Genomic DNA, 14,891 nt, shown 5'->3' with positions numbered 1-14,891 from the left:
CAGCCCTTTCATTTCTCAGACGGGAAGACTGAGGGCCAAGTTCACCCAGCGAGCCGGGGGCGAGGCTGGGAGAGGAACCCAGGTCTCTGGCCCTGACCTCGCACAGCCGGGCCCGTGTCCTCCGCGGCGTGGTTTCGGCACAGCCCTGGGCACAGGAGTTGCTCAGGAAATCCTGCCACCTTCAGCTGTGAACTCACAGCTTGCACGGGCTGTTTGCACATGGCTGTCCGCAGGGTCAGAGGTCCTCACTGACCACCCCCAGCCCTGGGCTCGCCGCCTGCTCTCGGGACTGTCCCCCAAGGAAGTGACCAGGAGATAGAGGAGCATTTGTGTGAGGATGTGCCAACGGCCCCGCTTCTTAGCGCCAACAGCCGGCCACGCGCGTGCCCCAGAGAACAGCTTAGCAACAGGGAGAGACAACGCCCGGAGTGTTGTTTTGTCCTTTAAATGACAAGCAAGTGACGCGGGCCGGGAGGAATCAAGAAAATGGGTAAACGGAGAGCAGTGCCGACGATGAGGCAGATGGAAGACGCACACGTTTAGCTCCCCGAAAGCCCGCACGTGAACACACGGGAAAGGGCGTGCCCACGGGCAGGTGGCTGAGGGCGTCGGCAGCTTTGAAGCTGAGCCTTGGGGCGCCCTCGGAGAAGGAAAAGGCTTGCCCGGCCGGCGTGGCTCAGGGGTTGAGCATCGACCTATGAACCAGGAGGTCACAGTTCGATTCCCAGTCAGGGCACAGGCCCGGGTGGTGGGCTCGATTCCCAGTGTGCGATCCCCGGTGTGCGGCGTGCAGGAGGCAGCTGATCAATGGTTCTCTATCATCATCGATGTTTCCTTCTCTCTCTCTCTCTCCCCCTCCCTCTCTCTGAAATCAATAAAAATACATTTTTTAAAAAGCGAGAAGGAAAAGGAGGAAGAGCAGGCAGACAGCAAGCCTGTTCCCCCACCCCCCGCAGTCACCCCGCCCTCGGTGTGTGTTTCTGAGCAGCTTTTCAATCTCCAGTTTCTGGGTGAATGGCTGCGTGTCTGTGAGAAGACTGAGCTGGGCTCTGCGTGGGGAAGCTGTCTGCGTGCTGGATGCTCCACAGAAATGGAACACGGGGGCTCAGGACCCACTCTGGGGGCTCAGGAACCACTCTGGGGGCTCAGGAACCACAGGACCCGGCGCCTGCGAGGGAAGTTCACATCCAGCTTCAATGCCATCCGAAGTAGGGAGGTCGTCCACAGTCACCAACAAGTGGAAACGCAAATGCCCCTCCAACGGTGCACGGATCAGCACACGGTGGCCAGGCCGCACCGCGGAGTATTATGCAGCCGCAGAGAGGAACGGAGCTCTGACCCGCGCCACAACACGCAGGAGCCGAAAAGCAGGCTGCTGAGAGGAGCCAGCCGCTAAAAGCCACACACGGCAGGATTCCACGGACACGGAACGTGCAGGATAGGTCAATCCTAAGGCAGAAAGCAGGCTGGTGCTGCCAGGGGCTGTGGCAGGGGGGCGGGGGAAGTGGCTGCCAGCGAGGACGGGGACTCGGGGGGCGTGAGGGAAGCTGGAAGCGGCCTAAATTGATGGCGGTGATGATGGCACAGCTCCGAATGCAGCAGGACTAGACTTGTACAGCATGTGAGTTACATCTCCATAAAGCTTTCGTACTTAACAAAGGGGAGGAGAATGAAACGGGATCACAGCTGTGACCTCTTTTAAAAGCCCCAAGGGATGCTTCGGGTTGTGAACAGCAGCAGGCAACTGTCAGGGGGAGCGGCGCTCAGGGCGGACTAAGCATCGCACATCCATCACCACGCCGCGCGAGCAGCGTTTAAACCGCGTCCACGCTGCAGATGGAGGCCCGCGGCCACACGACTCGGACGGGCCCGCTGGGATCGGCGCTCAAGTCCGATGGGCTCCAGGGTCTGCGCTCCTCACCCCGCCCCACCCCGCCCCAGGCCTGTGCTCCTCCTCGTGTAGATCCTCTCCCGGATCTCATAAATCTCCAGAGAAAGCTGGAAGCCGGCGAGAAGTGGAGAGGGCAGCGGAGAAGGAACAGAGCAGAACTCAGATTGCAAAAGCGATTTACGGCTCCCGGCTGATCCCTCGCACATCACAGCAGGAGGGGTGAGCACGTGGGAATTGCGGTTTCCCGTGTCAGCAACAAGTCGTAAATTCACAAGCACCTGGCCGCCGGCCACCGCCCAGCCAAGGGGCTGGGACCAGGCTCTCTGGCCAAGGGGCTGGGACCAGGCTTTCCGGGGAGAGACGGCCCCCCGCCCCTGCTGTCCACCTCCACCCCCACGTGCCACCTGGAGCTGCAGAGACACCCACAGGGCATGGGGTGGGGGGACCCAGCCCAGGCACAGGACCCCGCCGGCTGCCTACAAGCTGGAGGTTTGGAAGGGCTCAGCAAACAGATGTTCTGAGATCGAGATCCACGTGTGGGTGTCAGAGGGGTGGGGGCGGCACAGACCTTAGTCTGGAACTTCTCAAAGGCCTTGCCAGGGCTGATGTCACCGGCCTGAGCTGCAGCCCCCCCGCCCCCCTCCGCCTCCGAGGGTCAAGGGCCCCAGGAGTGTCGAGGCGCTCTTGTCTGGAACCACCACCCCCACACCCCGGCCTGGGGGCGTGCAGCCTGGCTTTGAAGGACACCCAAGCCGGCCTCCTCTCGCTCCCAGGACACCTGACAGTTAGGGAGAAGCCTCAGTTCAGCTCAGGTCACGGGGGGTGGGGGGTGGGGGGGGGCAGCTGTGCCGATCACAGGAGAGTCTGCGGGCAGCTCCCAGCAGCCGGGTGTGAAACGCTGGGCGCCTGCTATTTCCGAGGGGTCTCGCCCTGGGCGTCACGGACCCTCTGGAGGTCCTCGGAGAGGCTTCAGGGGCCCCGGGACCGAAGCGCTGCGTGCAGACGCGAACGCACACCCCCTGGAGCATCCACAGGGTCCTCACACGCCCGGCCACGGGCCACTGGCCACTGAGGCCGGGTTTCCCCTAAACCCCAAGCCCTTCCCCTGCCCATGCACTGGGGTTACCTGTCAGGGACGGCTGGCACAGGCTGGGAGTCCTTGGTCCAGGCGACCAGTGGGGGTGGGGAGCCGTGGGCCTCGCAGTCCAGGGTCACCTCGTCGCCGGCCTTGGCTGTGACTCTCAGAGGCTCGTCGGAATCATGTGAGACGTTCCCGTGGATCCGGGGCTTGGCTGTTGGGGGAAAACAGGCAGAAACTGTGAGCAGGTCAGGGGGCCACGGGACGAGGCCCGAGGGGACCAGGACAGCTCCCCCAGGAAGCTGAGGTGGCACTGCCTCCCCGGAGGTGCGGGGGATGGTCATCACGGGGGAGTGCCCATTTAGGGGTGGGCTCGGACCCGACGGTTTCCCCGGTCCCTCCCCCCTCCCGCATTCTCTCCACCACCACCCTCCCTCTGGAAGCTTGTTCTGCTGGGATGACACGGACACGTTGCCCCCGTTCCAGCATCTACGTTCCTCCAGCTTCTCTTCATCTGCTCCTCCTTCCCCGGGAGCATTAGGGCAGGTCCTGTCCTCCACCTCTTCCCTCTCCACCTTGTCCCCCATGCTCATCCCACTTCCTCCCCGGACATCAGACACCAGGTGACACCCAGACTCCCCCTCTGCCTTCTCCAACCCCATCGGGGGGTGACACTAACCTGTGCCCATCACCTGGCTCTCATAGGAAGCGGAGCTCCTGATGGCAGAGATTACCCTGAACCCCTCCTTCTTTATGCCCCCCGCCCCACATTTCCAGCCATGTGCTCATACACGGAAGGCACCCAGGACCTATCCGAGCACCCGTAACTACACCAGCCAGCCAGCTGGGGATGTGGAGGCCCAGGGAGCCCACATGGAGTTCCCTGTACACCATGACGCTGAGAGAAACCCCCGCTTGCAAAAAAGTGTTTGCAACATGAAGATACTGGCTCCGAGAGCAAACGACAGAAGACTGGCCGTGCACCTGCTCACGCGGCCAGGCAGCTGCTGAGGGCCCGGCTCCGGTCCTCACAGCGCCCAGGGCCACAGGCAGCACCGTGCCCAACGGCTCATGCACAGTATTCGCTCACAGCCGTGACGGGCATTGTGCAGAGTCATAGTCCACCCTCCACAGCAAGGTGATGTGACTCAGCCCGAGGGGTCAGGAAGAACTGAGATCTACGGATGGGAGAAGTCGGCTGGGCCAAGAGGTTGGGGAGGGCATTCTAAACAGAAGGAACCGCACGTGCAAAGGCCCTGAGGCACGATGGCCCATTCGAGGGATTGAAAGGAAGTCAGAGGGTCTCGGACACAAAGCATCCGGAGGAGAGGCTGGCAGGGGGGTGCCCAGGTGGGGGCGGGGGCCCAGCGTAGGGCTGTGTGTCTTTCCGAGGCTTCCCCACACTGGCTACCAAGGCCGAGACGGAGAAAGACAACTACCCCACGATTTCACTTCTACGCGAGTGGGAGCCGCTCTCAGAGCACGTCCTCCCTGCTAGGGACAGCGCATCGAGAGGGCGGCTTTGGCTGGAGCGCTCCTGTGGGGGGAGTGCAGGGCGGGGTTGATCAGGGCACAGGGAAGATGCCGTGCGGTCAGCGTGTCCCCGTCCTGACTCCACGCCTGCCGAGCCCCACCCCCAGGACGGGGCAGCCTTCACTCACTGTTGACGGACAGCCGCATCTCCTGGCTGGAGAAGCCCACGCTGTTGGTGGCCGTGCAGACGTAGGCCCCTGCATCCCGGGGGGACGGCCGGGCGATGACCAAGGTGCCGTCCTCGCTCACGTTGTAGTGGGGCCCGCCAGCGGTCAGGGCATTGGTCTCCTGCGGTGGAGTCGCTGGTGAGTGGCACCAGCAGAGCCCACACCCACGGCCATGTGCATCGTTCCCCTCCCCATGATGCACTGGGCCTGGCCCTCTGTTGCCCTCAGTGGTCACAGGCTCCGCCTACCTTGGTCCAGGTGACGGTGGGGGTGGGGACTCCTGAGGCGACGCAGGGGAGAGAGGCCGGAACCCCTTCGTTGGTGACGTGGTGGGAGGCAGTGGATCGGATTCTAGGGGGCACTTTAAAAAACAAACCGGTTTCGTAAACCACAGTTCACAGCAATACCCACGCTGGCCCAACGTGGAAACAATCAAATATCCATCAACGGGTGAGGGACGAACAGGATTCGGAGTGCACCTACTGAGTGTTTTCCAGCCTTGACAAGGAGGGAAAGTCTGGTGCTACACCAGGCATGAACTTGAGGACGTAATGCCAAGCGAAATAAGCCAGACACAGAAGGACAAATACTGCATGACCCCCTCTATCCGAGGTGCCCGGAGTGGGCAAACCCATAGAGACAGGACGTAGAATGCGGGGCGCCAGGGGCTGGGGGGGGGATGGGAGTCAGTGTTTCATGCGGACAGAGTTTCCATTTGGGAAGATGAGAAAGTTCTGGAGATGATGGTGGTGATAATTACGCAACAAGGTAAATCTACTTCATGCCACTACATTGTGCCCTTAAAAACGGTTAAAATGGGGCCCGGCGAGTGTGGCTCAGTGCTTGAGCATCAACCCACAAACCGAGAGGTCACCGGTTCGATGCCCAGTCAGGGCACATGCCCGGGTTGCGGGCTCGATCCCCAATAAGGGGGCGTGCGGGAGGCAGCCGGTCAATAATTCTCTCTTGTCATTGACGTTTCTATCTCCTTCCCTCTCCCTTCCTCTCTGAAATCAATAAAAGTATTTTTTAAATGGAAAACTCTGTTATGTAGACTTTTCAAAAATATATTTTATTGATTTTTTTACAGAGAGGAAGGGAGAGGGATAGAGAGCTAGAACATCGATCAGCTGCCTCCTGCACGCCCCCTACTGGGGATGTGCCCGCAACCGAGGTACATGCCCTTGACCGGACTCGAACCTGGGACCCTTCAGTCCGCAGGCCGATGCTCTATCCACTGAGCCACACCGGTTAGGGCCGTGATGTGGATTTTAACACAATTTGAAACAACAACGTCAGCAGTAGAACACGAAGGCGTGGCCCCACAGCCGCCGCTGCTGTGCGGTCAGGCCCCAGGCAGAGGGCAGCCCGTGCCGGGAACCCGCCGTGCCCTTTCTGTGCTCTGGGACTTTGGATAAACCATTTAACCTCTTGGCACCCATACTCCTTGATCAGCAAAAACAACTAAATTAACCCCAATTCACTGCCCACTCTCTGAGGGTGGACAGATGAGAAATGGCAAAATATAGAATTCACAGAACAAGGGAACTTGGGAACCAGTGCCACAGCCATCCTGGGCACCATCCAGACCCGCAAGCGTAGAAACGGGGTCTCTAAGAGGAGGGGGGCGGGGGGCAGACCAGAGCGTGTTCACGCACCCACCCGACCCTCCCCCCCCACCCCTGGGACTGGCTTCTGAAGGCAGCCTGGCCGCTGGCCCTGTGACCTGGAGGCGTTCCTCCCCTCTCTGAGCCTCAGCCTCCTTAACTTCAGGAAGCCCACCTCCAGGAGCAGTGATGAAAAGGAAGCGAAACATACGCAGCACCCCACAGAGGTCTCCGTGTGGCCTGCGCCCCACCTTTCACCCCTGTCGGAATTATGGGGACACAAGACACTTGGGCTCTAGACTCAGCCTCCGCCCGAACGTTGGTTTTCCCCTAAAAAATGGAGAATAGTGGATTCTTCCCACTCATCCCGTGGGGATTTTATGAAACAAGATTTTTTTTAAAAGAGGGTATTAACAGACTTGGTACATGACAAAATATAAGGAGGCTTCCTTTAAACTTCTCGTCTTACACAAAGGAGAACGGGGGTACCTGGGTGGGAGGGCGAAGGGAAACAGGGACCCCAGCGCTGTGCGTGGGAGAGGAACTGGGAAAACACACGAGAAGCCCTAACAACGGGCCCTCGCCGTGACTCAGCGCTCAACTCCACATCACGGGGTTTATCCTAAGGACAGAAGCGGCCCCGCGGGCAAAGCTGGAGGCGCGGGAGGTTTACCCCGGGTGCTCACGCGAGGGCACAGGCTGGAGGCTCACGGCTCGTCCAAGCAGGGCCCGCAGCCTGAAGCCGATGCTCCTGGGAACTTACTGACAGGAACCATCGTAAAATCCAGGGCCTGGGAAACTCGCGGGCTCAGAACAGCGGCATGATAACGTGGCCCTAGCGTGGCTTTAAAACACGGACCGGTATGGGTATGTGTTTATCAGGAATTCATACACAGGTGGATGGAAATCTAGATGCCTATATAGTTTATGCTCAGTCAGTTGGGCGTCGTCCTGTGTACAAAAAATTTGCCCATTTGATTCCTGATCAGGGCACATGCCTGGGGTTGTGGGCTCGATCCCCAGTAAGCTCAGCAATGTTTTGCTCTCACATCAATTCAATGTTTCTCTCTCTCCCTCTCCCTTTCTCTCTTTCTTTAAAAATTAATAAAACTACTTTTTAAAAGTATATAACTTATATTATGTAAAATTTACTATATATATATATAAATATATATATACACCCCCCCCCACACACACACACACACACACCCACACACACACACACACACCCCCACACACACACCCCGTATTTTCCGGCGTATAAGACGACTGGGCGTATAAGATTTTCCTGGATTAAAAAGTCGTCTTATACGCCAGAAAATACGGTAGTCCAATATATCTAATCCCATCAATATAGTCCAATATACCGTATTTTCCAGCGTATAAAACGACTTTTTAACCCAGGAAAATCTTATACGCCCAGTCGTCTTATACGCCGGAAAGTATGGTGTGTGTGTGTGTGTGTGTGTGTGTGTGTATATATATATATATATGCTCTCACATATATATATGTATATGTGTGTGTGTGTATATATATATATATATATATTGGTGTGTGTGTAAGCTCACATGTGTATACAGTATGAAAGATACACACTAAAATGTAAAGTTACTCTAGTTATTCTTAGCTATGCGTATTAAAGGAGTATTTTTTATTTCCTGTCCCGTCTCTAGATTCCCTACAGTGACTATGTATTACTTGGGCCATTTTTTTTAAACAAAGGTATTCAAGATCACGTTTCCCCCACGCACCTTCCCCCATCCCGGCCAGTCCCCGGCCCCACCCCACAACCATGGGCCCCAGGACTCACCCTGGACGACCAGCCGCACATCCCTGTGCTGGGAGCCCGCCGTGTTGGTGACCACGCAGCTGTACTTCCCCGCGTCCTCCTGCAGCGCCCGGTCCAGGTGGAGGCTGCCATCAGCGCGGACAGAATGCCGGCTGCCGGCGGGGAGCTGTGAGGGCGGGGAAGCCTCAGCTCGGAGCACAGGCCCCTTCAGAGAGAGAGCCCTCAGAAACCACACTGCCCGCCTGGCCCCCAGGGCGCAGGCTGGACCACGAGAAGGTGGGGGGCTGGCGGGGGGTGGGGGGGATGCTCCGACTGCTCAGCCCCCAGTCCTTTCCAAAGACTCATTCAGGGGTAGGTGGGCCTCACTGTGGGGCGCGGCTACAGTGTTTGCACAGGTTCAAGCCTTGGACTGATGAGAGGGCACAGTCCTCTCGTGGCCACGTGCAAGTCCCAGCCTGGAGGGCAGAGCCTCCCTGCACGGTGATAGCCAACAGCTGGAGTTGTGAGCTTGAACCTGTGGTCCGAACACGTGGCCCCGCGTGCCTGAGTGATAGAGGCTGCAAGGAAACAAAGCTGGATCAGGTGCCTGTAGTTGAGTGGGATCGAAACCCACGAGAATGCTGTGAACATCCTGACCCGCCCTCACTGTGCCTCGGGCATCGGCTACAAAATAAAGACGCGGCTGGTGGTCCGCGGCGCTGCTGGGTCCCATCCGGGAAGCAGCGTCCCACCGAGTCCCAGCTTTCCTTCTCTCGTCTGTCTTTCCTCATCCTTCACCGCCCCCACTCGGGGTCACCGAACCTGGCGGAGCTGGCGCGGCACGTAAGGCGCCTGGGGCTGAGGATGCCGTGGCCGTGCCGGCGCCCCACACCTCACCCCTGGCACACCCCTCACCCCACTCGCCCATGGCCAACTGGACAGGGCGAGGCACCTGATCCAAGCCGGGTCGATGGGGTCTCCCCGGGCGGTCCCCCCTGTCTCGAGAAGCACCCTGTCTGCTCTGCACCGGGGCCCAGACAGCGGCGCCAGGACCGGGCGGCGGGAACAGAAAAACAGCCCCCAATCGCGGCAGCGTCTCCGGTGATTTGAAGTTCAATGGGGTGAGGACCCCCCTGTGTCGGAGGACAGTGCTGAGAACCGAGGGGAAGGGAGGGAAGGCGGCACAGGAGGGGGGAGAGAAGAAAGCGGGGTAAAGAGCCACCGCGCGCCCAGCACCGAGCTAGGCAGCGGGCGGACCTTCAACCGCACAGGTCACGTCTCTGCCCGGAGCCAGGACGGCGCTGACCAGCCGTGGTGTCTGTGCCCCGACATTCCCGCTGCCCAGACCTCCCCCGGGGGCCGCGGGCCGCACCGAGCCTCGGCAGGACGTGAGAGCAGGGGTGGGGAACACCCGGCCCGCGGCCCGCGGCCCACCTCAGGCCCACGAATCCTTTGGTCCGGCCCTGCCAGGGCACGAGGGGCGGGTTAATTCAATGTCTGACCGAACAGAGCGGGCTGGTTTTTAAGGTGACGCTGTTGTGTGGCCCGTGAACGATGTTATAAACATCCAAACGGTCCCTGGCAGAGAGGAGGTTCCCCACCCCTGCTGTAGAGGGTGACAGAGCTCTCAGCACGTTATCAGAGAAGGTTCTGGAAAGAGGCAGGAAAGAGAGGGAGGAAGGATGAGGCCCTTCTAAAACGGGGGAGCAGCAGAGTGGAGGCCAAGGTGTGACTGTGACAGCCCCTCCGTCCCCCGCTGCCCGGCCCCGGAGGGCCCGCACTCACCGGCTGGCCGGCCCTGAGCCAGCGCCTCTCGGGGAAGGGCCTCCCGGCCAGGATGATGCAGGGCAGCGACACGGGCTGCCCCTCCAGCACCCGCACGGTGGGGGCGCTGCTGGCGATCTGTGGGGGGGCTGTGGGGGAGGACAGGGCGCTGGTCACACTGGATCCCCGTGGGCATCTGTGGGGACAGAGGCTCCACCCTCCCCGCCCCCGGGAACCTGCCCAGGAAGCTGGCTCCCCTCGGATACCTGGCCATAGACACATCTGTCCCAAAGGACGGGTGGTCATGGGGGGGCCTCCCTGGGGTGTCCCACCTCCCACCTCCCCCGCCTCCCCAGATCCACCAGCGAACCGTGTCCAGTCACCAGGAGCCGGGTCTCCGCCTGGACCTTCCCAAAAACATTCTGTGCTTCACAGATATATGGGGCCTGGTCTTCAGGGACCACACCTGAGGGGTAGGAAAGAGGCGGGCCTGACTGCTGGGGGCCAGGGCACGGCTCCAGCCCCCACAGGCTCGGCTCCCCAGCACAGAGGGAGCCCGTGGCACAGCCTGGCCCTGCAGGGGTCAGGTGGGAGGGCTGGGATGGCAGAGAGGAGAGGGATGGGGGATACGGCCGGGCTGTGGAAAGGTGAGAAGGCCTCAACCTGCTCATCTGTAGAATGGGGCTAATGCCTTGTATTGTGATTGGGAAAAGGGTCAATAAGATGACGAGGACACTATGCCCAGCATCCAGCCGCACACATGGCAAAGTGCAGCTTTAGCAGGGGTGGTGGTGGTGATGGTGGTGATGGTGATTGGTGGTGGTGGTGGTGATGGTGGTGATGGTGATTGGTGGCAGTGATGGCAATGATGGTGATGACGGTGGTGGCTAACACCCATAATATTAAACCCATGTGGTAACCCTGTCACCGTCATCACCATGACCAGTTCAGGGTAGTGAAATGACTTGACCAGCGTTGCCCAGTTAGACATGACCCCAAATATCACCCACGGTCAGTGCTGGGCTCAGGATCCTGCTCCCAGCCACCCAGGCTTGGGCCACCCCGTCTCCCTGCCCACCTCCCCCAGCTCCAAGCTCTTACTTTCAAAAAACAGCACTCCTGACTCGGGCCGCCTGGTCCTGCTGCCCCGGCCGGGCTCCAGCGGCCGGCTGTCCCCACGGCGCCAGGCGACCGTAGGGGGCGGGCGGCCTGTGGCCCGACAGGCCAGGAGGGCGCTCCTGCCCAGCTCCACGGTGACATCACGCGGCAGCTCCATCAGCCGGGGCGCGTCTGCAGGGAGGGGACCCGTCACGGCGGCTGGACCTACCCGGCCCCCAGGGGGCTGCTCCCCCTTGTCCAGCCTGGCCATGCGCCTGGGGGCTGATGGGTCAGGGCCCTGAGGCCACCCTGAGCTTGGCGGGACCCCACCCCCTCCCCTGGAGCGCTCTCAGGGGCGTGAAGCTGCCCACACGCCTTAGAGGCCTGTGCGGGGCTGGTCGCGGGGCCACGCGCCTACTCCTGGCAGAGACGCCTCCGGGAAGCCCACCTTGGGGGCTGCAGGTCACAGCCTGGCCACAGGAGCCTCAGAGGCCCCGTCCCCTCCTCCTGGGACAGGGAGCTCCTTTAGCAGGTGTCCTGGACTTGAGCGACCATCTCCACGGCCCCTTCGGTGATCGCCACCCCAAAGGGCCGGCTTCGTGGGGAGCTGGCTGCCATCCTTAATCTCCTCTCCACATCTCTCTGTTTGCGGGACTTTTTGTAACAAGCATACAAACACTACTCCACAACCAAAACGTGCTGTGTATGAGCAACATGACCTGTGCGCTATGGTCCAACGGGGATGCTGGGAGAGGAATGGCTGCAATTAATAATACCTACACCAGTGGGGAGGGGACGGGAGTGGGGAGGAGGGGGGTCAGTGGGGGGAAAATGCAACATCTGTAATACTTTCAACAATAAAGATAATTTTTTATTTTTTTCATTTTAATTTCTTTATTGATTGAAGTATTACATATTTGTCCTCATCCCTCCATTACCTTCCCAAACCCCCCCCCACTCATGTCCCCACCCCCCTGTTGTCTGTGTCCACTGGTTAGGCTTATATGCATGCACACAAGTCCTTTGGTTGATCTCTCCCCCTTACCCCCACCCTCCCCTACCTTCCCTCTGAGGTGTGACAGTCTGATTGATGCTGCCCTGTCTCTGGATCTGCTTTTGTTCATCAGTTTATGTTGTTCATTATTTCCCTTAGATGAGTGAGATCATGTGGTATTTATCTTTCTCTGACTGGCTTATTTCACTTAGCATAATGCTCTCCAGTTCCATCCATGTTATTTTTTAAAAATATATTTTTATTGATTTCAGAGAGGGAGAGGGAGAAACATCAATGATGAGAGAATCATTGATCGGCTGCCTCCTGCATGCCCCACACTGGGGATCGAGCCGGCAACCCGGACATGTGCCCTGACGGGGAATCGAACTGTGACCTCGTGGTTCATAGGTCGACGCTCAACCACTGAGCCACGCTGGCTGGGCATAAAAACAAATTTTTTTAAAAAATTACACCAGGACAACATTTCTGCACAGGCTTCCCTGCTCACCTGAGTTATTAAAAAATGTAAACACACATGAGGATTTTCCCTAATTTCTGCCCCTCGCATCCCCAGATGCCGTGCCCCTCCCCAAGGTAACCACCGCTAACAGATGGTAGTGCTTCTTCCAAACGTTTTCTCTAAGCGCCGTCTTATTTTACAATCGGGGAGGAAAGAGGAGTTACTTCCCAAAACAGACTCTCACAGTCCTCTCGGCCCTGCAGCGGGCCAGAAGCAGGTCCAACTCCAGCCAGGGCCCGCCCTGGCCCTCAGCCGCCGGACCCTGGCCCCGGCCCTGGCCCCAGACCCCCGGCCAGAAGGCCCCCAGCCTTTGTTCCGCTTCACATCCAGCGCCGCGGAAAACACCCCACCTCTCCGTTCCTTCCATCTCTTTCCAGAAATGCCCCCGTCCATCCAAACCATGACGTCAAACTCCCTCCGGCCTCGGGGATTAGGGAAGTTCCAGGGAGGTGTAAACACAATTTGGAAAATTACAGGGAGGAAGACGGTCTTGGACCCCACCTCAGACGCCACCCGCGCCTCCTTCTCATCGGGCCTGGCAGCCGAGACTCAGAATCCCAGAAAGCCTCTGCCCCAGGCTCGTCTCTGACGGGTCCCTGGGCCTGCAGGGGCCTGGGCCTGGGGGCACGGCTCTGCCATCCTCCCACCCCCCAAAGCCTGCCTTCTCCACTTCACTCCGCCTGCCTGCAGGGCTCAGCTCCAACCTCCCTCCTCCAGGCAGCCTCCCAGCTCCTCTCTCTCGCTCCCTCCTTAGACCCCAGACAGCCTGATTGTCTCCCGAATCTGGGCTATTGTGAGGCGGACTCTCTTCCTCCTTCTCCTCCCAGGCCCAAACTTCCCCCTGAGACAGGCAGACCCTCATCATGATAAGCAAAGAATACTATAAAGGGCGGCATTTCAAATGCCTAGTAAGTGACAGGCATGGCGAGCGTGCTTCCAGGAATGTGATTTCATTCACGGCCTCAACAGGCTTAGGAGGTGGTATCGCTGCACAGTGCCCCATTTCACAGATGAGGAAACTGAGGGTCAGGGCGATGAAAGAACCCGCCCAAGAGCACGACTTCAAGTCAGTGGCAGAGCCCAGGTCTGGCTGCTGCGGAGGCCCAGGCTCTCAGACACCGCACCCCTGCATCCCCGATGCGCTCGGGGACAACTTGACCGAGGCCCCGGCCGGAGCCGCACCCAGCTCCCGCATCCCCTCTCGGGGTGAATCCCAACGCAGCCAATCCCAGACTCAGACCCTGCCCGGACGGAACACTGTGACTCACCCTCCTCGGAAGCTGCCTCCCCACCCTCACCTGGAGCCTCCAAAAGGCGGGACCCCAGAATCTTCGGATGCCAGAAGGTCCTCTGGTCCCCACTGGCCAGAGGAGGGGCAGGTGGCCCTGAGTCCTGCAGCACCGGGGCGGGGTGGGGGTGGGGGTGGGGGGCTGAGGGCCAGGCGGCCGCCCAGTGTTCTCCCCAGGGCCCTGCACGTGAGGCTCAGCCACCTCAGCTTTCAGGGTCCAAGCGCCCTCCTCACAGCTCCCGGGTGACCCTCTGCAGTAACCCAGGGGGACAGTGAGTGGCTCCCCTGCCATCTGCCCTTCACACTGGCCTCGGGCAGGGTTCGGGCAGGAGCTGCGAATGCTCAGAGATAGCAGGACAGGAGGGCCTGGCCACCTGGAGGGCTGCCCGCACCTCCTGCGGGGCCTCCCAGGGCCCCCTCCGCCTTCCCCCTCCCCGGCCTCTCATCTTCAGAGGAGCTGAGGGTGCTGCGGACTGGACCCAGCTGCCGGGGCCGCTCCCCGCTCCAGGAATTTCCCGGGGGAAAGACCCCGTGGATTCCAACAGCTGCCAAGAGGTAACCATGAGAGGTGCTCGCTGCCCTTCCTCCCGCTCGGTCCCCAGGCCAGGGACCCCGGCCTGCAGGCCCACAGCCTGGGAAGGCCCCACGGGGCACCCCGGGTGACCCCTTCACCACTCTGGGCCTCAGTTTCCCCACTAGCTCAAATACCTTAAGGTTCCGGGGCTTTCTCATCCTTTGAGACCCTGTAGCCACCCCCAGTCTCCTCGGCCAACGCCCCCACCCCATGGCCTGGAGCCCTGGGGCAGGGTCGGTGGGAAGGAGTGCACAGTCAGCCTTGACTCAGTCTGACCAGGAAGAGGGAGAGGTCTCAGGCCCGAAGACGATACCGATGGGCAAGGTGGACCCCACAGGAGGTGGGACTAAGAAGCAGGGACTGAGATGCGAGGGCAGAGAGAGGGGTGGGTACGCGTCCATTTAGAGAGAGATCAGCGGGCGAAGATAACTTACCTCGGGGCACGTCTTTAAAATGACAGAAAAGGCACTGAACTTGGGGAGGGGTGTCTGGCACGGAGTCAGTCCCCAGCCATGGCACACATCAGCGTACCCCTCTCTGTCTCCATGGGCCCTCGTCGCCCCCCTGGCTACTGCAAGTGTACCGAGTATTATCCACGCAAGCCCTGA

The 14,891-nt window shown here is 59.9% G+C and overlaps 1 protein-coding gene across 1 annotated transcript in view; it reads right to left on the bottom strand.

The window, feature by feature from the left end:
* Nucleotides 1-14,891, bottom strand: part of HMCN2 (hemicentin 2) — a 137,360-nt gene that overhangs the window by 81,456 nt on the left and 41,013 nt on the right. The window contains 7 exon segments of the mRNA XM_054727277.1: nt 3,018-3,183; nt 4,631-4,790; nt 4,918-5,030; nt 8,088-8,232; nt 9,831-9,958; nt 10,180-10,275; nt 10,911-11,099. Coding sequence (XP_054583252.1) covers nt 3,018-3,183; nt 4,631-4,790; nt 4,918-5,030; nt 8,088-8,232; nt 9,831-9,958; nt 10,180-10,275; nt 10,911-11,099 — 997 coding nt within the window.

This window comes from Eptesicus fuscus, chromosome 15 (assembly GCF_027574615.1).
Source record: "Eptesicus fuscus isolate TK198812 chromosome 15, DD_ASM_mEF_20220401, whole genome shotgun sequence".
NCBI classification, from domain to species: Eukaryota; Metazoa; Chordata; class Mammalia; order Chiroptera; family Vespertilionidae; genus Eptesicus; species Eptesicus fuscus.
This window is presented reverse-complemented; position numbering and strand designations above follow the sequence as displayed.